The following is a 23,978-nucleotide window of genomic DNA, read 5'->3' as shown; positions in this document are numbered from 1 at the left end:
CACAGTGGTTAAGAAGCCTCCTGCCAATGCAGGGGACACGGATTTGAGCCCTGGTCTGGGAAGATCCCACATGCAGCAGAGCAACTAAGCCTGTGCACCACAACTACTGAGCCCACATGCTACAACTACTGAAGCCCGTGCGCCTAGAGCCCGTGCTCTGCAACAAGAGAACCCACCATGATGAGAAGGCCGCGCACCACAACGAAGAGTAGGCTCTGCTTGCCACAGCTAGAGAAAGCCTGTGCAGCAACTAAGACCCAATGCAGCCAAAAAATAAATAAATTTATTTTTTTAAAAAACCCACATGACAATCTCAATAGATGCAGAAAAAGCTTCTGACAAAATTCAACACCCATTTATGATAAAGACTCTCCAGAAAGTGGGCATAGAGGGAACCTACCTCAACATAAAAAAGGCCATATATGACAAACCTACAGCCAACATTGTTCTCAATGGTGAAAAACTGAAACCATCTCCTCAAAAATCAGGAACAAGAAAAGGTTGTGCACTCTCACTACTATTATTCAACATAGTTATGGAAGTCCTAGCCACGGCAATCAGAGAAGAAAAAGGAATAAAAGGAATACAAATTGGAAAAGAAGAAGTAAAACTGTCACTGTTTGCAGATGACATGATAGTATATATAGAGAATCCTAAAGATGCTACCAGAGAACTACTAGAGCTGATCAATGAATTTGGTAAAGTATCAGGATACAAAATTAATGCACAGTAATCTCTTGCATTCTTACACACTAATGATGAAAAACCTGAAAGAGAAATTAAGGAAACACTCCTATTTACCACTGCAACAGAAAGAATAAAATAACTAGTAATAAACCTACCTAAGGAGGTAAAAGACCTGTATGCAGAAAACTGTAAGACACTGATGGAAGAAATCTAAGATGATACAAACAGATGGAGAGACATACCATGTTCTTAGATTGGAAGAATCAACACTGTGAAAATGACTATACTACCCAAAGCGACCTACAGATTCAGTGCAACCCCTATCAAACTATCAATAGCATTTTTCACAGAACTAGCACAAATTTTACCATTTGTATGGAAACACAAAAAACCCTGAATAGCCAAAGCAATCTTGAGAAAGAAAAACGGAGCTGGAGGAATCAGGTTCCTGGACTTCAGACTATACTACAAAGCTACAGTAATCAAGACAGTATGGTCCTGGCACAAAAACAGAAATATAGATCAATGGAACAGGATAGAAAGCCCAGAGATAAACCCACACACATATGGTCACCTTATGTTTGATAAAGGAGGCAAGAATATACAATGGAGAAAAGGCAGTCTCTTTAATAAGTGGTGCTAGAAAACTGGACAGGTACATGGAAAAGAATGGAATTAGAACACTTCCTAACACCATACACAAAAATAAACTCAAAATGGATTAAAGACCTAAATTTAAGGCCAGTCACTATAAAACTCTTAGAGGAAAACATAGGCAGAACACTTTATGACATAAATCATAGCAAGATCCTTTGTGACCCACACCCTAGAGAAATGGAAATAAAAACAAAAATAAACAAATGGGGCCTAAGGAAACTTAAAAGCTTTTGCACAGCAAAGGAAACCATAAAGAAGACGGAAAAACAACCCTCAGAATGGGAGAAAATATTTGCAAATGAAGCAACTGACAAAGGATTAATCTCCAAAATATACAAGCAGCTCATGCAGCCCAATATCAAAAAAACAAACAACCCAATCTAAAAATGGGTGGAAGACCTAAACAGACATTTCTCCAAAGAAGATACAGATTGCCAACAAACATATGAAAGGATGGTCAACATCACTAATCATTAAAGAAATGCAAATCAAAACCACAATGAGGTATCACCTCACAGTGGTTAGAATGGCCATCATCAAAAAATCTACAAACAATAAATGCTGGAGAGGGTGTGGAGATAAGGGAACCCTCTTGCACTGTTGGTGGGAATGTAAATTGATACAACCACTATGGAGAACAGTATGGAGGTTCCTTAAGAAACTAAGAATAGAATTACCATATGACCCAGCAATCCCACTACTGGGTATATTCCCTGAGAAAACCATAATTCAAAGAGAGACATGTACCACAGTGTTCACTGCAGCACTATTTGCAATAGCCAGGACATGGATACAATCTAAGTGTCCACTGACAGATGAATGGATAAAGAAGATGTGGCACATATATACCATGAAATATTACTCAGCCATAAAAAAAATGAAATTTGAGTTATTTGTAGTGAAGTGGATGGACCTAAAGTTGGTCACACAGAGTGAAGTAAGTCAGAAAGAGGAAAACAAATACCATATGCTAACACACATATATGCAATCTAAAAAAAAAATGGTTCTGATGAACCTAGGGGCAGGACAGGAATAATGACGCAGATGTAGAGAATGGAGCTGGGATGAAGTGAGACAGCACTGACATATATACACTACCAAATGTAAAATGGATAGCTAGTGGGAAGCAGCTGCATAGCACAGGGAGATCAGCTTGGTACTTCATGACCACCTAGAGGGGTGGGACAGGGAGGGTGGGAAGGAGGCGCAAGAGAGCGAGGGGATATGGGGATATATGTATCCATATAGCTGATTCACTTTGTTATATAGCAGAAACTAACACAACACTGTACAATAAAGATGTTATTAAAAAAAAATGGTCAGAGCACAGAGAACTATATTCAATACCCTGTGACAAACCATAATGGAAAAGAATATGAAAAATAATATATATATAACTGAATCACTTTGCTGTACAGCAGAAATTAACACATTGTAAATCAACTACGCATCAATTAAAAAAAAAAAAAAAAGAGTATATGCTATCATGCCTGATGATGTTAACCTGTCCAAGGTAGTGTTTGTCAGTTTTCTAAACTGTGAAGTTACTTTTTGCCCCCTTCACATACTCTACTCTTTCGAAGTAAGTCACAAAGTACAGTCCTCTCTCAAGGTGTGGGGAGTTAAGGTACACCACCTTGTGAAAGAGTATCTATATACATTATTTGGAATTTTATATAGATTTGTCTCACCTCTCTCATTTATTTATTCAATCATTTATATCAGCATGTACTCATGGATATTTATTTTATACTTTGGATTTTAATTCAATACTACATTATATGTTTGTTCAAACTGTTCCAGCTTTGGCCACTGGGAGCTCTTTCAGGTTGGCTTCTGTCCCTCTGACATTCAAAAATTTTTTTTAAATTGTGGTAAAAGATACATAAAATTTACCAACTTAGCTATTTTTAAGGATCAAGTTTAGTATGTTAACTATGTTCACATTTTTGTGCAAAAGACCTCTAGAACTCTTTAAAACTTGCAAAACTAAAACTATTCCCATTGAACAACTCCCCATTTCTCCTTCCCTGCAACACCTGGCAACCACCATTGCATTTTTTTTTTTTAGAAATTCACGTTCTTTTGTTTATTTATTTATTTATTTATGGCTGTGTTGAGTCTTCGTTTCTGTGCGAGGGCTTTCTCTAGTTGCGGCAAGTGGGGACCACTCTTCATCGCGGTGCGCGGGCCTCTCACTATCGCAGCCTCTCTTGTTGCCTAGCACAGGCTCCAGACGCGCAGGCTCAGTAATTGTGGCTCACGGGCCCAGTTGCTCCGTGGCATGTGGGATCTTCCCAGACCAGGGCTCGAACCCGTGTCCCCTGCATTGGCAGGCAGATTCTCAACCACTGCGCCACCAGGGAAGCCCCACCATTGCATTTTGTTTCAATGAATTTGACTACTTTAGGTACCTCATACAAGTGGAATCACACAGTATTTGTCTTTTTGTGACTGGCTTATTTCACTTTGCTTAATGTCCTCAAGGTTCATCCTTCTTTCTTAAGACTGAATAATATTCAATTGTATGTACAGATTACATTTTCTTTATCCATTTATCCCTCAGTGGACATTTGGGTTGCCCCACCTCTTGGCTGTTGTGAATAATGCTGCAATGAACCTGGGTGTGCAAATATCTTTTCAAGGCCCTGCTTTCAATTCTTTTGGATATGTACACAGAAGTTGACTGTTGGATCATATGGTAGTTCTACTTCTAATTTTTGAGGAACCTCTATACTGTTTCCCATAGTGACTGCAACATTTTACATTCCCACCAACAGTGCAAAAGGGTTCCAGTTTCACTGATCCTTGCCAACACTTGTTATCTTGTGTGGTTTCCTCCAACTTTGTGGGTATGGATTTGAATGCGTTTATTCTAGCAGCTAGAGATGCACCATTCAGAGCTCCTTTCGGGAGAATCTGATGTAGGGAGTATAGTTGGTTGACAGCTTCTAGCTACTAAATTTTCAGATCAATGGATCCATCTGTGCTGAGGCCATGGTCCCCCTCAGCTGCTCCCAGCCACTGACTGAGCAAGGCATGGGTCCAAAGTCAGGTCATTTCTGCCTGAAGGCTCTCTCTACCTTTGCCTTTACCCTCTCCCCTTTATCTTTCATGTATGCTTCCCCCAGTAAATTCTTGCACATCTAATTTTGTTTTGGCATCTGCTTCTTTGACACAGGATTTTGGGAAGAAGTGAAATTAGATATTTAGTCTAGTGTCTTAATATGGAAGTCACTATTAAGTTTTTGTGTTCTTTAAAGATTGCAAATTCCAAGTTTCACTGAACTATGGGAGAATGAATTACTTCTAACATGTTTATTATCTGTGAGAAAGTTTATTGTTCTGATTTACTAAAACTTAAAATATTCCATCAAATTACCCAGGGAAATCCAGGTAGCAAAAATATATAACACTGTCCATTCCTTCAAGAGATTTCAAATAAGTTTTAAAAGGCCATAGAATGATATATATATATATATAGATAGATAGATAGATAGATAGATAGATAGATACAGAGATATATATATATATATACAAGTGCACGCACACACACACACACTATACCATTTAAACAACTACTATGTTCTATACTTAAAAATTCAAGTATAGAAATATACTCTGTAGTGCTGAGGTAACACTGTAACTTTTCCTCAACATGACTACATAGGTGTTTACGGTTAAGTGTGACTATTACTGTGAAGTCTCAAGTCACTTGATCAATTCCATTTCAATTTTAGACCAAAAGCAGTATATTATACATGCACCTGAAGGAAATATCAATATGTCTGTGTCCGTGTGTGTGTCCAGGGTTGGAGGGAGGGGAGAAGAGGTATATGCCAGGGAAAGGTTGACTGAACCACACAGATAACTGAATGTTAGAAGTCTCCTGTAGTCGGTAATACAGAAACATACACAGTCTTCGTGTTCAAAGTCTTCATGGGGATTTCTTCTGTAATTTCTAGAATGAAAAGAAGAAGTTTTAAAGAAATCATTTTTCTACCTATTCTGGATGAATATTAAAAATATGTTAACCACCTGGATAGTAAGAAATTCGGCCTCATCTTAAGAGAAACCTAAACTTTGTCCCAGCTACTGGGGGTATTTCTGAAACCCTGGGATTTCCTGAGTGATAGGAGCATCTTTTGTTATTTATTGTAGGCCCCTGAACACACCTGATGGTTTATGCTAGTGAGATGACTCAGGGTGGAGCTGGCTACACCAGAAAGACCAACCATATGAGCAATCATACGTATGTAATGAAGCCTCAATACAAACTCTGGACACCAAGGCTCAGGTGAGCTTCCCTGGTTGGTAATACACTGTACGTACTACTGTCATGTATTGAGGCTAGAAGGTAACACTGTCCATGCCTCCTTGCGGAGAGATAATCTGAAGTTACATACTTGGACCCCCTCCCAGATTTGGCCCTGTGCATCTCTTCCCTTTGCCTGGTTCTAGTTTTTATCCTTTCCCTATAATAAATGTAGTCATGAGTACAATAGCTTCCACAAGTTCTGTGAATCCTGCTAGCAAATTATCAGACCTGAGGGTGACTTTTGGAAACCCTCTGAACTTGCAGTTGGTGCCAGAAGTGACAATGGTCTTGTGTGAACTCTTTTGTCTGAGCTTGTAGTTGGAGCCTAACTCCTTATACTTGGGGTTAGAAATTTTGGGCAGACTTGTGGAGGACTGTGCCCTTAACCTAACTAACTCTGAGTACTGCCCAAGATGTCCCCACACTCCCACCCAGACAATATTTCCTATGTCTTCAGAAAAGGCCTAGAAGCAATGCTAAGCAAGCAGCTCAGATTTGTGGTTCCTAAATATTAACACCCTATAACAGGAAAAACAGCAGTCGTTTCCATGTTTGGGGAAGAAAGAGTATACATGATAAACCTAGGACAGCTTGCAATGTCAGAAAGCAAGAATTTATCAAAGACTCAGGTCAAAAAACACAGGAGCCAATACAGCTAAAGATAAAAAAAATTTGAGCATCCAAAAGTATAACACAAATACTATAGATCAAAACACACTGAATATATTAAAGCTCAGAAAAAGAGTGGGGCAGTGGTGGGAGAAGAAGAAGGGAAAGGAAGGAAGGAAGGGAGGAAGGAAAGAGAAAGGAAAGAAAGAGGGAGGAAGGAAGGAAGGAAGGAGAAAAATTTAAAAAGTTCTCTGCCTACTGTGGGGCATTTTGCTTCTAGCCAGATCTGAATTCAAAGAAAGGACCAACTTTCTCTAAAAATGGCTCCTGTCCTACCTAACAGGAACCCTGGATAAGAAAATACTCTCAAAAGCTGCCTCCTTAATAGATAACTACAGGAGCTGGAGAAGATATTTAGAATCTAGTGGAACAAGCAAGAAGGCATCAGTGAGTTTCTAAAACTGTAAGCCTTATGGGATCCTTCTAATTTACCAAATTATTAATATTTTATGAAAGATAATCTTGAGAGGAAGACTACAGTGAAAATGAGGCAAGAGATATCAGATTGGGAAAAGATACTGGATTGGAAAGAATACCAGGTTTCTCGATAATCTTGGGTGAATAAGTTAACTTTCAAGCTTTTACCTACTAAACTTGCCCAGTCAACCTTACAGAGCAAAAAGAAGGTAATAAGACATTATAGGTAAGATCTGGTTTGTGAATCATAGGTAGTAGTACTAATATGTAATTCACATGGATGTGATTCTATCCTTGATCAGTTTCAACCAGGTACCTACAGTTGCATAGAACAAGTAAAAATGACACTTCTTCATTTTCACTGCTCAACTGCACTTGGTGACCAATGGATTTGAGGGCTAAGAAAAAGAAGTTAAGAATGTCTTTGGGGCTTCCCTGGTGGCGCAGTGGTTGAGAATCTGCCTGCTAATGCAGGGGACACGGGTTCGAGCCCTGGTCTGGGAAGATCCCACATGCCGCGGAGCAACTAGGCCCGTGAGCCACGACTACTGAGCCTGTGCGTCTGGAGCCTGTGCTCTGCAGCAAGAGAGGCCGCGACAGTGAGAGGCCCGCGCACCGCGATGAAGAGTGGCCCCCGCTTGCCACAACTAGAGAAAGCCCTAGCACAGAAACGAAGACCCAACATAGCAATCAATCAATCAATAAAATAAATCTTTAAAAAAAAAAAAAAAAAAAAAAAAAAAAAAGAATGTCTTTGAAGTTTCACACAAGGTTATCAAAACAGGAAGCTACACCTACTTGTTGATGTTGACTACCAAACCATCATGAAAGAGCCAAATGTGTTGGAAGGAGAGTAAAAAAAGCCTTCTGATAGAATGAAAGCTTCATGGACATAACTGGAAAGACAGATAAGGACCAGAACAGGAAGGATTTTATGTGTAAAGCTAAGGATTCTGAAGCATTAGATAATGGTGAGCCTTGGGGGATCCAAGCAGGGGAACATCATCAAGGGAGGAATGTGCATGAAGACAATCTTGGTGGAAGAATATAGCCTGCAGACAGGCTGTCTCATTAGATGATGAGGCCCTAAAACTAGTGAGGGGTAAAGAGACAAAGGAAAGTTATTGAAAATAAATCTCAAGTACAATAAATGTGCTTCATTAAAGAGAGAAATGCAAGTAGAAAAGAAGGCTTTCGTTTTTAATAATGTAGCAGAAAATGTTAAAGTACAATATAAAACATTAATTAAAAAAATTTTTTTTAAAAAATTAAAGAAAAAATAGCTGAGCAAGGGAAGAAAATGAGAGAAATCCACAGAGTCCAAAATATCATGAATCCCAAGAGGTAGCTGAACATTAAGATCTTCTGGTGGGCCTGGAGGCTTAAAGACTTGGCACTAATAGGCTATGAAAGTGAGAGAAGAAAAAGCCTAGGGTCTACACAAACTGGGGAGTCCAATGAAATCCCTCTCAAAAAACTGAGACCTCAAATAAGGAGCCCATGGCAAAAGGGTAAATTTCAAAAAGATCCTTCACCACAGAGAAAAACAGTTAAGAGAATGTTATGGGTTTAATAATGGCCTTCCAAAAGATATGACCATGCTTGAATTCCTGGAAACTGTGACTGTTACCTTTTTTGGAAAAAGGAGAAACAGACAGAAGAGGTGGCAATGAGGCAGAGATCAAAGTGAGGTAGCCACAAGGATGCCTGGAACCACCAGTAGCTGGAAGAGGCAAAGAACAAATTCTCCCCTAGAGAATATAGTCCTGCTGACACTCTGATTTCAGACTTCTGGCCTCCAGATCCGTGAGAGAATACATTTCTGTTGTCTCAGGCCACCCAGTTTTTGGTAATTTATTGCACCAGTCACAGTAAACCAATATAGAGACTTGTCCCACTTAGCCTTGGTTTGGGGAGAGATAGACAGAACATGTCCCCATGAGAATTCTGGCCCCTTGCATGACTGGGACCAGAACTTTCTAAACACTCTCTGTGGCCCAAAATAATTGAGTTTAAAGTGGGCCAGGGTAGACAGTGTCCCCAAAGAATTAAAGAAATGTTCCCTTAAAGTGGACATCAACTGAAACATCACAAAACAGCCAGCCAGAATCAACTTTGTCAGAACTCTAGAAAGCAATCAAACGTTTACAGCAACCAAGTGAATGTTGAATTAAAGAAAAGGCAACTTGAAAATGGCAGGAAAGATCTGTGTTTTTACTTGTGCTTTACCACCTCCTTCCTAGCTTGGTGGTGGGCTTAAAGACAGTAGCCCGAGTTTCCAGTGTGGGACCCTGGTTCCTAGTTCCAGGAGGAAGAGAGCAAAAGTATTGCGTTTGTTCTAACCTGTCTGGGAGCTACTTGAAGGGCTTACATAAGGTGCTTGTCTCTGTTTTGCCTACTTGGAACTCACTCAGGGTGGAAAAGTGATGGGCACTGCATGAAAACCAAAGGCAAACAAAAAACCCATGGCTGCCTGGGGCAAAAGATTATGGATGAGACAGGCAATGGATTGCTTAAGGCCTGGGAGGAAAAGTTTGGGCAATTAGGGCATTAAAAAGTGCCTCTGTATGCTGAATAATTTAGAAAGCCACATTCATGCCCAGGGCAGTATGCATTCACAGAAAGACCTGAGAAGACCCTAAGCATTTGATTCTGATAAAGGTAAAAAGATTTTTTGGCCAAACGTGGCTGATCTTCAGGGCTCAGTGAAAACAGGAAGAGAAGCCTAAGGCAGAACTGTAAACAGCCTGGCTGAGCTGAAGGAGTGGACCAGAACAGAGCCAATCTTTAAAGACTGGGAGAAGTAGGTATTTTGTTTTTAAATTTTTAGTTCCTGGAGGTCAAGGAAATCTCTTGTCAAAATAATAGCTGAACATAAGCTAAAGGAACAGAGACTTCAGGGACTACATACAATCAAGAATACAGTCTTTGTAAAAATAGTTTGGAAAAGTCATAAACAAACAGAAGACTGTAGCCTTCAACCATCAAACACAGCAAACCCTGGGGAATAGAACCTGATTTCCAGAGTCACCACATTCAAATATCCAGTTTTCAAAGACAAAAAAAATTACAAGGCATACAAAGATATAGGAAAGTATGGCCCATTCACAGGAAAAAATAATTAACAGAATCTGTCCCTGAGGAAGCACAGATACTTGGACTTACTAGACAGACTCTAAATCAACTGTCTTAAATGGAAAATAACTGACTAATGGAAAGGTCAATGGAAACCACATACAAAGAACAAGCCAAGAAAACAATGTATCAACAAAATGAGAATATCAACAGAGAAATTATAAAAGGAACTAAACAGAAATTCTGGAGCTGAAAAGTACAATAACTGAAATTAAGAAGTCACTAGAGAAGCTTAACAGCATAATTTAGCATACAGAAGAAACAGTGAACTCGAAGATAGGACATTTGAAATCATCCAGTCTGAAGGAGAAGAAAGAAAAGAGAATGAAGAAAAGTGGACAGAGCCTAAGAGGCGTCTGAGACACAGGCCAAGTGGACCAACATACACACTATGGGAATTTCAGGAAGAAAAGAATATAAAGAATATTTGAAGAAATAATGACCAAATCTTGAAGGCAGCAAGAGAGAAGCAAAATACCAGGATACTCAATAAGATTAAAAGATTAATTTCTAATCAGAAACCATGAGAGCCAGAAGGCAGTGGGACCACATATTTAAAGTGCTGAAAGAAAAAACTATCAACAAAGAATTCTCCATTTTGCAAAACAGATTTTTTTCTTCTTAATTTTTCTTCACAAATTAAGGAGCAATTAAGACATTCCCAAATAAACAGAAAGTTGAGGGAGTTCATTACTGCTAGAACTGCCCTCCAAGAAATGCTAAAGGGATCCTTCAGGTTGTAATGAAAGGATGCTAGACAGTAAGTCAAAGCCATATTGTTGTTGCATTTATTTTTAACTCCACTTTTTGTTTTCTACATGATTTAAAAGTAAGTACATAGGGGGCTTCCCTGGTGGCGCAGTGGTTGAGAATCTGCCTGCTAATGCAGGGGACACGGGTTCGAGCCCTGGTCTGGGAAGATCCCACATGCCGCGGAGCAACTAGACCCGTGAGCCACAACTACTGAGCCTGCGCACCTGGAGCCTGTGCTCCGCAACAGGAGAGGACGCGCTAGTGAGAGGCCCGCACACCGCGATGAAGAGTGGCCCCCGCTTGCCACAACTAGAGAAAGCCCTCGCACAGAAACGAAGACCCAACACAGCCAAAAATAAATAAATAAGTTAAAAAAAAAAAAGTAAATACATAAAACACAGTTAAGAACTTATGCTTTGGGGAACATAATTATGAAGATATAATTTCTGACAAGAATATAAACGGGGGCAGAGCTGTATAGAAGCAGAGTTTTTGTATGTTATTGAAGTCAAACTGGTATCAATTCAAGTTAAATTGTTATAAATTTAGGATGCTTATTGTAATCCCCATGGTAAACACTAATGTCTTAAAAAACACACACACAAGAGGAAGTAAAAAAAGAAAACAGTAAACTGCAAAAAAAGAACTGAATACAAAAGGTGGCAGTAATGGAGGAAATGACAAAAAAGGTACAAGGCTTCTAGAAAAAAATTCCCAGTAAAATGGCAGAAGTTCTTCCTCATCAGTAACTGTTTTTTTTCTTTTTAACCAAAGCCTAACTGACCCAGGGAAAGGGAAATACCCACCTCTAGCCCCCTTTACCTTCCTTTCTTACCTAAAGAGGAAAAATTTTAAAGCTGAGTAACACCTGTGAGGGTCACAGCCCAGAGGCACAGGTTTACTAAAGACTGAGAACTACTCAAAATTATAGAACACTTCCCCCACTTCTCCTCCCCCCATACTTTACTACAACATCATATGGGCTCCTGTATGATAATAGGGCATTACAGCTGAAAGAATGGGCAAAGCTCCAACCATATTTAAAAAGGAATCTCTAGGGAAACCATAAGACAACAGAAGGAAATTTGAGCCTCTGGAACCTACAGCAACAGTAAACAATAAACACAGCCTAACTCCTAGCCAGATAAACATAAAACCTTACAATAAAGGCCTATTTACCTCAGTTCCTTTTCCCCAGTACATCATGTACTGCTATCAACCAAATATTACAAGGCGTTCTAAAAAGGAAAAAAACACAGTAGGAAGAGACAAAGCAAGCAACACAACCAGACTCAGATATGGTAGAGATTTTGAAATTATCAGATTGGGAATTGAAAATAACTGGGATTAATGTTAAGGACACTAATAGAAAGGGTGGACAACATGCAAGAACAGATGGGTAATGTAAGCAGAAAGATGGAAATTCTAAGAATTAAAAGGAAATGCTAGAAATCAAAACTCTGTAACAGAGATGAATAATGCATTATACCAAAAAATTTATACCCAGGCACAGCATATTCAAACTGCAGAAAATTAAAAGACTAACTTTGGAAAAGATAATGCTTAGCAACTTTCCACCAGTGCTAGGAGACACAAATCTTGACTCAGAAAGTCCAATAAATCCCAGGCTTTAGGCTGAATAAATAAAAGGATGAAATGGTAAAAGGTTTATGAGTTGGGATGACAAGAAGGATGGCTATAAACAGAAAAACCCAGATCCCATCAGGGGAAGCTGTTTGAGGAAATGATTCCAGTGGCAGCAGCATTAAAATGAACACCCATGTGTAATAGGGAATCGAATATAGAATAGAACTTGGGGGAGGGCTAAAATGTCACTAGAGAAGTTGTCAGAACAGCCACAGAAGCTGAAATCACAGTACTGGATGATATAAGTGGGAGAAAGAGAAAACATATCCTCGAAGACACTAGCCTGTGCCTTATCCTGACTCTCTGTTTTCTGAATTATGGAATGGAGAATATGTCAACTAATGACCTAGCTCTTCACATTTTTATGCAGCTCACCGAGAAAAGGTATGCTTTATAAGTTGTAAAGGAGGAAGTACAATGTCAGTTATGTTTCCTTCAAGCTGTTATTTTAAAATACAGTGATCATTTTGATTCTCGGGGAAGAGGACAATTTTAGGACCAGCAAATAAGCTAATTTACCTAGAAGCATGTATTTTAACATACCAATATAATTTTTAGATTATTTCCAAAGCAAAAAAGTAATCATCCTTTTAATTATTTTTTTCTTATTATCTATTTTATACATATCATCCTTATAATTATTATTATTTTAACATTTATAGTATGGCAAATTTCTGGAGAAAGAGCAAAAAAAGAAAAAAAGATAATAGTACTATCTCTTACACATATAATTGATGGCATCACAATCTATTTTCAATAAAATAAAAACAAAAATGAAAAACAATTAGCATGTTCTATGATCTCCTCACCTTCTGTTTGAGCCTCATTCAAAAACAGTTTTAGCTTCCTGCTCCGAAGGCCAAACACCTTGGCTGTTTCATACAGAAGACCTTGGTGGGTCAGTCCATTCTGCCCTAGTGGATTTTCAAGCAGGAGAGTGCCTACTGTTCCCATTAAACACTCTACAGAAAAAAAAAAAAACCCAAAATGGATTAAATCCTGAGAGTTCACCCTCTAGCTAGTGGATCCCTAATGGAGGTAGTGAGTAGACAGTTCTAATGGGTAGAGCTAAAGGCTTTGAAAGCCAGCAGTGGGTACAAGAGCAAGAGTGGGATTAATTGTACAGTCTGCAGAAACAGTCTTAAATATTTCACAGGGGGAAAGGAGAAAGGGAAGAAGAAAAAACAACTAGTATAAAAGTCCAGTAGTTTAGGGAAGAGATATTCAGTAAACAGTCAAATGAAGAGCCTGAAGACAGTAATAAATGTGCACAATGAGGACCCTAAAATATCAAGGAAAAATAAGTATCGATCTAGTCTGTTGATTAAGGCATGGATATGTACAACAGTTCTCAGAACATTTTCCAAGAAAAAAAGAAGGCAAAATTTAAGACTACAATGTTCTGACATTTAAACAGTTCAGCTTCATTTAGCTGTAATTTTTACCTAACCAATTTACCTCATTTCCTGACCATGTCAGATGGAGGGGTGTTTCTACATAAATACACCAAAAGAAACAAGCCGTGAGTATTCCCCAAAGAAGTGTTGGAGTCTACATTTTAAATTACTAAGTTGAAGCTGACTTAAAAAATCCATATAAATCAGAGATATTGAACATTAAAGGAAATCTTAACATCTAGCACACCATAACCTGCCTGCTGAGGGTGTTCACAGCTAGGGGAGGCACGCACCTTGTGGGTCTGCATTCAAGAGCTGTAGGTTGATATATTGACAGAGAAGAGTACTAGGACTGTCGACCACAGAGGGAGTTGATCCTGCAGCCACACAAAGTGTTTTTCCACTAAGACTCAGTAAGTTGGTTTGGTTTTTTATTTCTAAAAATAACAACAAAACAATCATTCTTTCAGGGGGAAAGTTCAGAGCTGAAGTCATTCATTTTTTCCTATTTAATTATTAAACTATCATGTATCTTTACAGTGATGCTTTCCACTTTATTTCTATTTATCAAAGGATACTCTTTTCTACAAAATCAGGCTTTAATGACATGCAAATAGTAGGAAATCTTAATGTTGCAAAATAGCATAATATTCATAACTTATAAGGCAAATTGTTTTTTCCCCTTTTAGTATTTTTCCTCCATATTATAGCTTTTAAAATTTCCTCCTATATCAGAATCCTAAACTTTACCATGAAAAGAACGCTTATATTAAAAAAAGATAATTATGATCAGAAGATAAGTTGACTAATGAACATATGTGGAAAAGAGCAAGACACACAGAACACACACAGTGTAATTTCATTTATATACAATTAAACATTGCTTAGGGTAGAAGATGAGTTACAGCCACTATGCCACTAAAGGTTAAGGTGGGGCTCAGGCATTACTCAGCTTTCACAGGCTGCCGCCTGCTGGGTCAGAGGGGACAATGAGCTAGACATATGTGAGTTCCAGTATGTCCTTGCTTCTTATTCTACAGTGACTTGAGATAGAGATCCAAGCTGTCCACTGACTTACTTACCAGCTCCCCTTGGTGGATCCTGGTCAGAGATTTTTCTCAGAGCCCCCAGTGAACCATCTGTCTTCCAAACCTTAACTTCCTCAGTTTCCCCACATCATGTTTGCTTCCCTTATCCAGCCCTTAACAGATAAAACAGCAAATGGCTGTCCACAGTGTTTCTATCAAATTACAATCCAACAGGGAATGACAGTTCCTATTACATAATATCCCTGACATCTGATACTGTGAAATTTTTCTAGTTTTTGCCAATTCGGTTGCATGTGATAGTACCTCATTGTGGTTTTTCCTATTGAGGTTCAGCAATTTTCCCTTTATTTATTGGCCATTTAGATTTCTTCTTTTAAGCTATTGATATTTAAAAGTTTCTGAAAATGAACATTCAGGTTTGTTGATGGTATTAGTTTCCTTTGTCTAATGTAAGAATCACGAACTGGGGAGGGAGGTGGGGTGGGGTGGGTGGGAGGGTTTAAAACAACAGAAATTTATTGTCTCACAGTTCTCTGTAGGTGAGAAGTCCAAAATCAAGGTGTCAGTAGGGCCATGCTCCCTCTGAAGCCTGTAAGGGAATCCTTCTTTTCCTCTTCCTAGTTTCTGGATGTTCCCAGCAATCTTTGGTGTTTCTTGGCTTGCAGGTTTGCCTAATTCCAATTTCTGCCTTTGTCACCACATAGCCTTCTCCCTCTTTGTTTATGTCTTCACATGGCCCTCTTCTTATAAGGACACCAGTCATATTGGAGTAGTGCCCACCCTACTCCAGTATTACCTTAACTAATTATATCTGCAATGAACCTATTTCCAAAGAAGGTCACATTAGATGGTACTGGGGGTAAATATAAGGACTTCAACACATCTTGGGGTAGAGGTGGGGGATTGGGTGGTGATGTCACAATTCAACCCATGACAGTGGGAGGAAATGTACTTATAATTCTTTAAAATTTTATTTAGGCTTGTCTCATTGAGAATCTGGATTTAGCAAGACGCAGACACTATGTTTAATAAAGTTAAAACACAACAGGGAAGTCTCTGAAGCCTAGAATGCATCACATGGCTAACAGGAAAGGGTAGGATTAGAACCTTCATCTCCTAGTAAGTCTAGTGTTCTTTCAGCCATATCACACAAAGAAGGCACAAAGAGACACTTGCAGGCAGGCACTACTGTAGAGGCTGGCCCTGACCCAGAGTCAGGAAAAAGGCAAAGGTTATGTTACCAAATTAAGATCCTCAATGATCAATCTCGTGTCAAAGGACATAGATGAATATCTTTTGACTTTCTACATACCTGTTTCACCATGGAAGACAGCCAGCTCTGTATTTTTTACACCAAAAATGCTAGTAACAACACTCTTCAGCTTTAAAAGGTCCAACCTATTATCTCCTTTTGGATTTTCCAGAAGTAGTACTCCACCTAAAAAGCCAAAAATATAAGTGAAACTGAAGAAAAAAAAAGTTAAATTTGAATAAAAAGTCAAGGGGAACACATCATTTGTATATTTTCTTTGGTAAATGTCTTTTCCCATTTTCTAATTAGATCTAAAAAAAAACTGTTGAGTTTTGAGACTTCTTCATATATTCTAGATACATCCTTTGTTGGATATGCAGTTTGCAAAGATCGTCTCCTAGTCTGTAGCTTGTTTTTTCATCCTTTTCACAGGATCTTTCACAAAGCAGAATTTAAAATTTTGAAGAAGTTCAATTTATCAGTTTTTCTTTTTATGGATTGGACTTTTGGTATAAAGTCTTAAAAACTCTCTGCCTAATCCTGAATTCTAAAAATTTTCTGTTTTTTCCTAAATGTTTTATGTTTTTTTCTTTTTATACATTTATTTTATTTATTTATTTCTGACTGCGTTGGGTCTTTGTTGTTGCACGCGGGCTTTCTCTAGTTGCGGGAGTGGAGGCTACTCTTCGTTGCGGTATGCAGGCTTCTCATTGAGCTGGCTTCTCTTGTTGCAGAGCACGGGCTCTAGGTGCGCGGGCTTCAGTAGTTGTGGCGCACAGGCTTAGCTGCTCTGCGGCGTGTGGGATCTTCCTGCACCAGGGTTAGAACCCATGTCCCTTGCATTAGCAGGCGGATTCTTAACCACTGAGCCACCAGGGAAGCAAGTCTGTGATCCCTTTTAAGTTAGTTTTTGTAGAAGGTGTAAGACTTAGGTCTAGGACATTATTTTGCATGTGGATATCTAACTGCCTAGTACCATATAATGAAGACTACTCAATTAAGTTGCTTTTGCTCCTTTCTCAAAAATCATCTGGCCACATTTTGTGGTCTATTGTGAGTCTATTTCTGTATTCTGTATCTGTGACAATGATTTTTGTGTCTATTCTATGCTCATGCCACACAAGTCTTCAGATAAGTCTTGAAGTTGGGTAGGGTGATTTCTCCCACTATATTCTTATTTTTCCAAAGTGTTTTAACTATTTTATTTTTTTTCTCTTTCAAGAAAATCTGGCTATATCTACAACAAAATATTGCTGAGATTTGACAAGACTGAGTTAAACTTATATATTAACTGGGGGAGAACTGACACGTTTATTATATTGAATTTTCCAACCCATGATTACAGCATGTCTCTCCATTTATTTATTTATTTAAATTTATTTATTTATTTATTTATTTTTGGCTGCGTTGGGTCCTCGTTGCTGCACGTGAGCTTTTCTCTAGTTGTGGCGAGCGGGGGCTACTCTTTGTTGCAGTGCGCGGGCTTCTTATTGTGGTGACTTCTCTTGTTGCGGAGCACAGGCTCTAGGCACGTGGGCTTCAGTAGTTGTGGCACGTGGGCTCGGTAGTTGTGGCTCATGGGCTCTAGAGGGCAGGCTCAGTAGTTGTGGCGCGTGGGTTTAGTTGCTCCGCGGCATGTGGGGTCTTCCCAGACCAGGGCTCGAGCCCGTGTCCCCTGCATTGGCAGGCAGATTCTTAACCACTGCGCCACCAGGGAAGCCCCTCTCCATTTATTCTGATCTTTGGTTTTTTCATCATTATTTTGTAGTTTTTGGCATAAAAGTCCTGTACCTGTTTTATTAGATTTATACCGAAGTATCTCTTTTTTGAGCAATTGTAAATGGTATTACATTTTAAATTTCATTCTCCATGTGTTTATTGCTAGACTATAAAAATTAATTTTTGTATGTTTATCTTATATCCTGTGAATTTGATGAAAAACTTTTTCTTTTTATAAGCAATATGATTTTTTAAAAAGTAATATGATTTTATTCAATTACTTTGGAAACAAACCTTCCCAATTAAAGTTTAAACCCAAATGGTATATAAAACTAGCCAAAATACTTTAAAATAATATAAAGATCATTTGTAGTTTTTTCCTCATAACATGAATGCTTTCAGTCAGACAGTAAATTACAAACCATATCACATCATGTTGATGTAGATGATAAATTGTGGTTGCATTTGAAATCAATCCTGGGAAAATAATCTTGTTGGAGTTGTGAACTCTTCCTAGTTGTTTGGTCAGTTGGTCCAGAAAGGAGCAGTATTGAAGTCAGCAGATGGGGCAGCTAGGCCCCAACTGTTTTGTCACTGCTCATTCTGCTGGCCTTCTGTGACTAAAGCTGACAAAAAACCCTGGCCCTTTTGACATTTCTTATGCACATCCTCTGTTCCTGCGACTAATTCCTTCCACAGGATCACCTGTCTCCACCTAAGACAGGCAGAATGTTGGCAATGATGGACCAGCTCACAGGCCACACATCACTGAACTTGTGCAGCAGGGTAGAGGACCACGTATTGCCCGAGGTATCATCACAGGTCCAAATGGATACACAAACATCCTGGGAATAGCTGGTAACAGTGCCGGTGGGCAAAGCAATGGAGGGGTCCCAGGATACATCTCAGTCTGTAGATTCCTTGCAATTTTCTATGTAGGCAATCATGTCACCTTCAAATAGAAACAGTTTTATTGCTTCCCTTCTGATCTGCATGCCTTTTCTTTTGTTCTTTTTTTTCTTTTCTTGCCTCATTCTACTGGCAAGAACTTCTAATGCAATGCTGAATAAGAGTAATGAGAACAGGTATCCTTGCCTTGGTTCTGATCTTACACAGAAGACATTCAATCTCTTCCAATTAAGTATAATGTTAACTATAGGTTTTTTACATAAGCTCATTATCAAGTTGATGAAGTTCCTCTCCCTATTTTTCTGACAGTTTTTTTTTTATCATGAATGAACACTGAATTTTGTCAAATGCTTTTTCTAACTGGTATAATCTTATAAGCTTTTAATCTGTTAACATGGTAGATTATACTGATTGGTTTCTGAATACTGAACCAGCCTTGTAACCTTGGAATAAACTTCATGTGTTATGATACATAATTCTTTGTATATACTGCTATATTCAATGTCATGATTTTTTGGTAAGAATTGTACATTTATATGCATGAGAGATATTTGTAGTTTTCTTTTTTTGGTATTGTTTGTATCTGGTTTTAGTGTCAATACTTTATTATGGAATAAAGTGAGTTAGGGAGTATTCCTTCCTCTTCTATTTTCTGGAAGATCTGTGTAGAACTGGTGTTTATTCTTTTAAAGTCTGGTTGAATTCTCTAGCAAAACCATTTGGATCTGGATTTCTTGAGAGTTTCATTACTTTTTAAAAATTGCCATCTCTTTTATTTTTTTCCTCAGTTTCCCTTCCTCCCTTTCCCAAGACTTATTATGAACTTTGTTTTTCAAGTCCATGTTCTCATATTTCATAATTCTATATGTTTATAAACAATGTGTAATGATGTATTTTTAAAATTTACATGAATGCTCGCTATTGTATATTTAATTGTGAAACTTGCTTTTTTCATTGAAAATGTTTTTTAAATATAGAAAAATTTATACATAGAGATACATTTCATTACTTTTCACTGGTATGAGGAACCGACTTTATGAATATGTCTATGTCCTTTTTGATGGACATCTGTATTGTGCAACACCATCAGTGATGGCATTAAACTCAACTAGAAAATCAAATTTACAATCAAATTTTCTAGGGAGTTTTAAAATTATGAATTCTATCTCCTTAATAGCTATAGGGCTACTGAAATTATCTATTTCATATGAGTGAGTTGAGGCAGTTTGTGCTTTTTGAGAAACTGGTTCATTTCATCCAAGTTGTCAAATTTATGTGTAGAGAGTTATTCACAGTATTTGCTTATCTTTTTGACTTCTGCAGTCTGTATTGATGTCCTATTTTATTCTTTTTTTTTTTGATGTACAGTAAACTTTTACTATTTTATTCTTTTTTTTAAAAAAATTTTTATTTATTTATTTAGTTTTGGCTGTGCTGGGTCTTCGTTTCTGTGCTTAGGGCTTTCTCCAGTTATGGCGAGCGGGGGCCACTCTTCATCGCGGTGCGCGGGCCTCTCACTATTGCGGCCTCTCTTGTTGCGGAGCACAGGCTCCAGACGCGCAGGCTCAGCAATTGTGGCTCACGGGCCTAGTCGCTCTGCGGCATGTGGGATCTTCCCAGACCAGGGCTCGAACCCGTGTCCCCTGCATTGGCAGGCAGATTCTCAACCACTGCGCCACCAGGGAAGCCCACTATTTTATTCTTGATATTGGTAAATAGTGTTTTCTTTGGTTCTATGTCAGTCTCACTAGAGGTTTACTGATTTTATTAATTTTTTCAAAGAACCACATTTTTTGTTTCATTATCTTTATTGTTCTATTTTCAATTGCTTTGATTTCTGCTCTTATTTTTATTTTCCTTCTTTCTGCTTACTTTGTTTTTTTAGATTCTTGAGGTTGGAACTTAGATTATTGATTGAAACTTTCTTCTTTTCTAATGTTAGTCTTCAGAGATACAAATTAGCTGTAATCCACATATTTTGATACTGTATTTTCCTTTTCATTCAGTTTTACGCATTTGTTTTTCCTTAACACTTTTTCCCCGATCATGGATTATTTAGAAGTATGTTTTTTAGCTTTCAAATGTCCTGAGATTTTGCTTTTACCTTTCTGTTATTGATTTGTAGTTTGATTCCATTGTGGTCAGAGAACATACTCTATATGATTTCAACTCTTTAATTTGATTAGGTTTATTTTAAGGCCTAGGCTAGAATATACCTTGGTAAATGGGAACTTGAATAGTATGTGTAGTCTGCTGCTGTTAGGTGGGGTGTTCCATAAATGCTGATTAGATTCTGATTTTCTGTCTAACTGTTCTCTCAAACTATAATTAAGGATTTTTCTGTTCTTGTTCAAGGTCTAACAGTTTTTGTTTTACGTATTTAAGCAGCTCTGTTGTTAGGTACATATACCTTTAGGATCATTATATTTTCCTTTGGGTTGACATTGTATCATTATTTAATATCATTGGTAATTTTCTTTGCTATACAGTGTACTCATTGAAATGAACACAGACACCCTGCTTTGAGTAATGCTTGCATGGTATATCCTATTCTAGCCTTTTACTCTCAACCTACCTATTTTGTTATATTTAAGGACTTTCTTGTACGCAGCAAAAAGCTGGGTAATGTGTTTTTATCACTCTGCCAATCTCTATTAATTGATGTATTTACACCATTTACATTTAGTGTAATTACTGATGTTAAGTATAAGCCTTCCATTTTATTTTCTGCTTTGTATTTGTTCTACTTTCTTTTTCCATGCTTCCTGTGGGATACTTGAACATATTCTAGAATTCCATTTTTATTTGCTTAGTGTTTTTGTATGTATCTTTTAGTGTAGGCTTTTATAGTGGTTGCATTAGGTGGTACACTATATATACATAACCACTGGTGCTGACATTTTACCAGTCTGAGAGAAGTATAGAAATCTTAACTCCCTTTACAGCCCTTTGCTCTTCCCTATTTATAACTATCTTGAATATTCCTTGCATATGCATTTAGAGGTTTTAAGTTTTTGTTGCAACCATCAAACATAATTTTAAAAATTCAAGAAGACAAGTCTGTTGAATTTATCTATATTTTGACTCTTTCAATTTTTTTTCCCTCTGTTCTGATGTCCCTAGATTGCCTCTTTTATCATTTTCTGTTTTAAGAATTTCCTCTAGCTATTCTTTTAGAGTAAGTCTTGCTAGTAACAAATTCTTTTAGTTTTCCTTCATTTGAGAATGTCTTGATTATCCCTTTACCTTGAAAGATATTTTTGCTTGATATAAAATTGTGGGTTGACAATACTCATCTTTTAGCATTTGAGAAATGTTGTCCATTCATCTTCTGACCTCTACTGATTTCTAATGAGAAATCCAGTATGATTCAAATTGTTTTTCCCCTAGAAGTTAGGTATTGCAACATCTCTGTCACTGCTTTCAAGATGTTTTCTTTGCCTTAAGTTTTCAGAAGTTTTACTATGTTATGCCTGATGCAAATTCTTTTGGATTTATCCTGTATGGTGTTTTCTTAGCTTCTTGAATCTGTAGGTTTATGTGTTTTGCCAAATTTAGGAAGTTTTCAGACATTATTTCTTTGAATACTTTTTCAGTCCTGTCCTTTCTTCTCTTCCTTCCAGAATGCAGTGACAAGAATATTAAACTTTTGTTATTATCTCACAGATCCTTCAGGCTCTGTTCATTTTTTTCAGCTTTTCTGTTTTTAACTCTGTTATTCAGAATGGGTAGTTTCTATTGTTATTTCTCCCTGTTTATGGATTCTTTCCTATCTCTTCTATTCTGTTGTTGAGCCCATCCCACTGAGTTTTTGCATTTTAATTATTGTATTTACCAGTTCTAATATTTTAATTCTATTCTTTATATCTTTTACTTGTTTGCTGAGGCTATTTTTCACTTGTTTCTATTGTGTTTGTAATTGCTCTGTGAAGCATTTTTATTATGGCTGCTTTACATTCTGTCAGATAATGTCAACATTTGTCATGTTAATGTTCCTATGTATTGACTGACTTTTTTAATTCAGTTTAAGATCTCCCAGTTCTTGGTATAATGAGTAATTTTCAATTAAAACCTGGACATGTTAGGCATTATGAGACTCTGGTTCTTATTTACATCCTCTATTTTAGTTGACTTTGTTTGACATTATACTGGCGAGGGAAAGGGAACACTGCTTCATCACTGCTTAGTGAGAGAAGTCCGGGTTCCCTATTTAGCTTGCATTGACACTGAGGTCAGGACTCCTTGTTACTTCTGGGGCGGGGGTCGGGGGGGTGGTGAGGGGTAAGGTGATGCAAGAAAGGAGTTCCTGCTCTCCTCTAGACCTCCACTAATACCTCCCCTGGCCACAAAGAGTAGGAATGCCTCCTTACTGCTCCCCATGTGGCCTTCACTGACATCTTGACAGGGTGGTGGGATATGTGGCCTCACTACTGCTGGGCAGTGGTGAGGGGAAGGGATGCCTTGTTACAGCCTGATGGGGATAGAAGTTTAGGCTCTCCACGTGGTCTTCAATGACACTACTGGGCAAAAGAGCTTGTTATCACCCAGGTAGGATGAAAGTCCCAGCTCACTGCTTGGTCTTCTTTGACACCACCATGGCAGTGAGGGCTTGAGGGTCCTCAGCCTGGCAAAGGTCTAGGTTCCCCACTTGGCTTTTGCTGGTGTGAATGGTAGTAGAGCCTAGTTTCTTCTGTCTTGCTTGGGTGGAGTAGAGCAGTTACTGTCTGGAAGTTTTTTTGTCTTGCTAGGTTGCCACTCTCCTGGTCCCACCTGCAGAAAGCAGGATTTTGTTGGGGTATTTACATCCATGCCCACTGGCATTTCCAGGTTGCCAGCTTCTTCGGCTCCAAGCCTGGGATACATGAAGCAAAAAGAAAAACCAGGGAACTCTCCACTGTTTTCTTACTTGTTCCCAAGATCCCTAGTTGGTCTGCCTTCTTCCCTCCACCATTAAGAGTCTTCTTATGCTTGTTTTTATATATCATGTCTGGGGTGTTTAGCTGTACTTTGTGGGAGGAATAGGAAAAAGTATGTCTACTCCATCTTTCTAGAAGTGCTAGTTCAATCACTTACTTTTGTGGATTCATTTTGATGACAATTAGAAAGAAAAAGTTATCCAATTTTACCAATTCTCTTGTAATAGCCTTAAAAACATTCATAGGCTTAATTAAAAAATAAAATACAAACAATGGAGTTCACTCTTACCTTGCTCACTGCCATCTGTACAAATGTTAAGATTGACATATGCACAAGCAGGGCCAGGCATGGAAGATCCTCTGGTGAGTGTAATTTCCAGGTCAGACCCTTTTAACTAAGCACATGAGAATATGTGACCAGGTAACTGTAGCATCTGACCACAGTGTCGAAT

General features: G+C 38.2%; 1 protein-coding gene across 6 annotated transcripts in view; it reads right to left on the bottom strand.

The window, feature by feature from the left end:
- Positions 1 to 4,776: 4,776 nt before the first annotated feature.
- IARS1 (isoleucyl-tRNA synthetase 1) overlaps positions 4,777 to 23,978 on the bottom strand; it is an 80,089-nt gene continuing 60,887 nt past the window's right edge. For 5 of the 6 annotated variants that reach the window (XM_082400898.1, XM_082400897.1, XM_082400896.1 and 2 more), the window contains exons 30-34: positions 23,816 to 23,921; positions 16,043 to 16,168; positions 13,975 to 14,118; positions 13,094 to 13,246; positions 4,777 to 5,306 (exon numbers count right to left, since the gene is read on the bottom strand). In XM_082400898.1, the coding sequence (XP_082257024.1) occupies positions 5,224 to 5,306; positions 13,094 to 13,246; positions 13,975 to 14,118; positions 16,043 to 16,168; positions 23,816 to 23,921 (612 nt within the window). In that variant the 3' untranslated portion in view covers positions 4,777 to 5,223. Of the gene's footprint in view, positions 5,307 to 13,093; positions 13,247 to 13,742; positions 13,778 to 13,974; positions 14,119 to 16,042; positions 16,169 to 23,815; positions 23,922 to 23,978 lie in introns of those variants that run through there. The other variant, XM_082400900.1, reaches the window with a different exon arrangement.

Source organism: Balaenoptera borealis (genome assembly GCF_965194805.1).
Source record: "Balaenoptera borealis genome assembly, chromosome: 8".
Lineage (NCBI taxonomy): Eukaryota > Metazoa > Chordata > Mammalia > Artiodactyla > Balaenopteridae > Balaenoptera > Balaenoptera borealis.
Note: the sequence above shows the minus strand (reverse complement) of the source record. Positions and strands in the feature narration are given on the sequence as shown.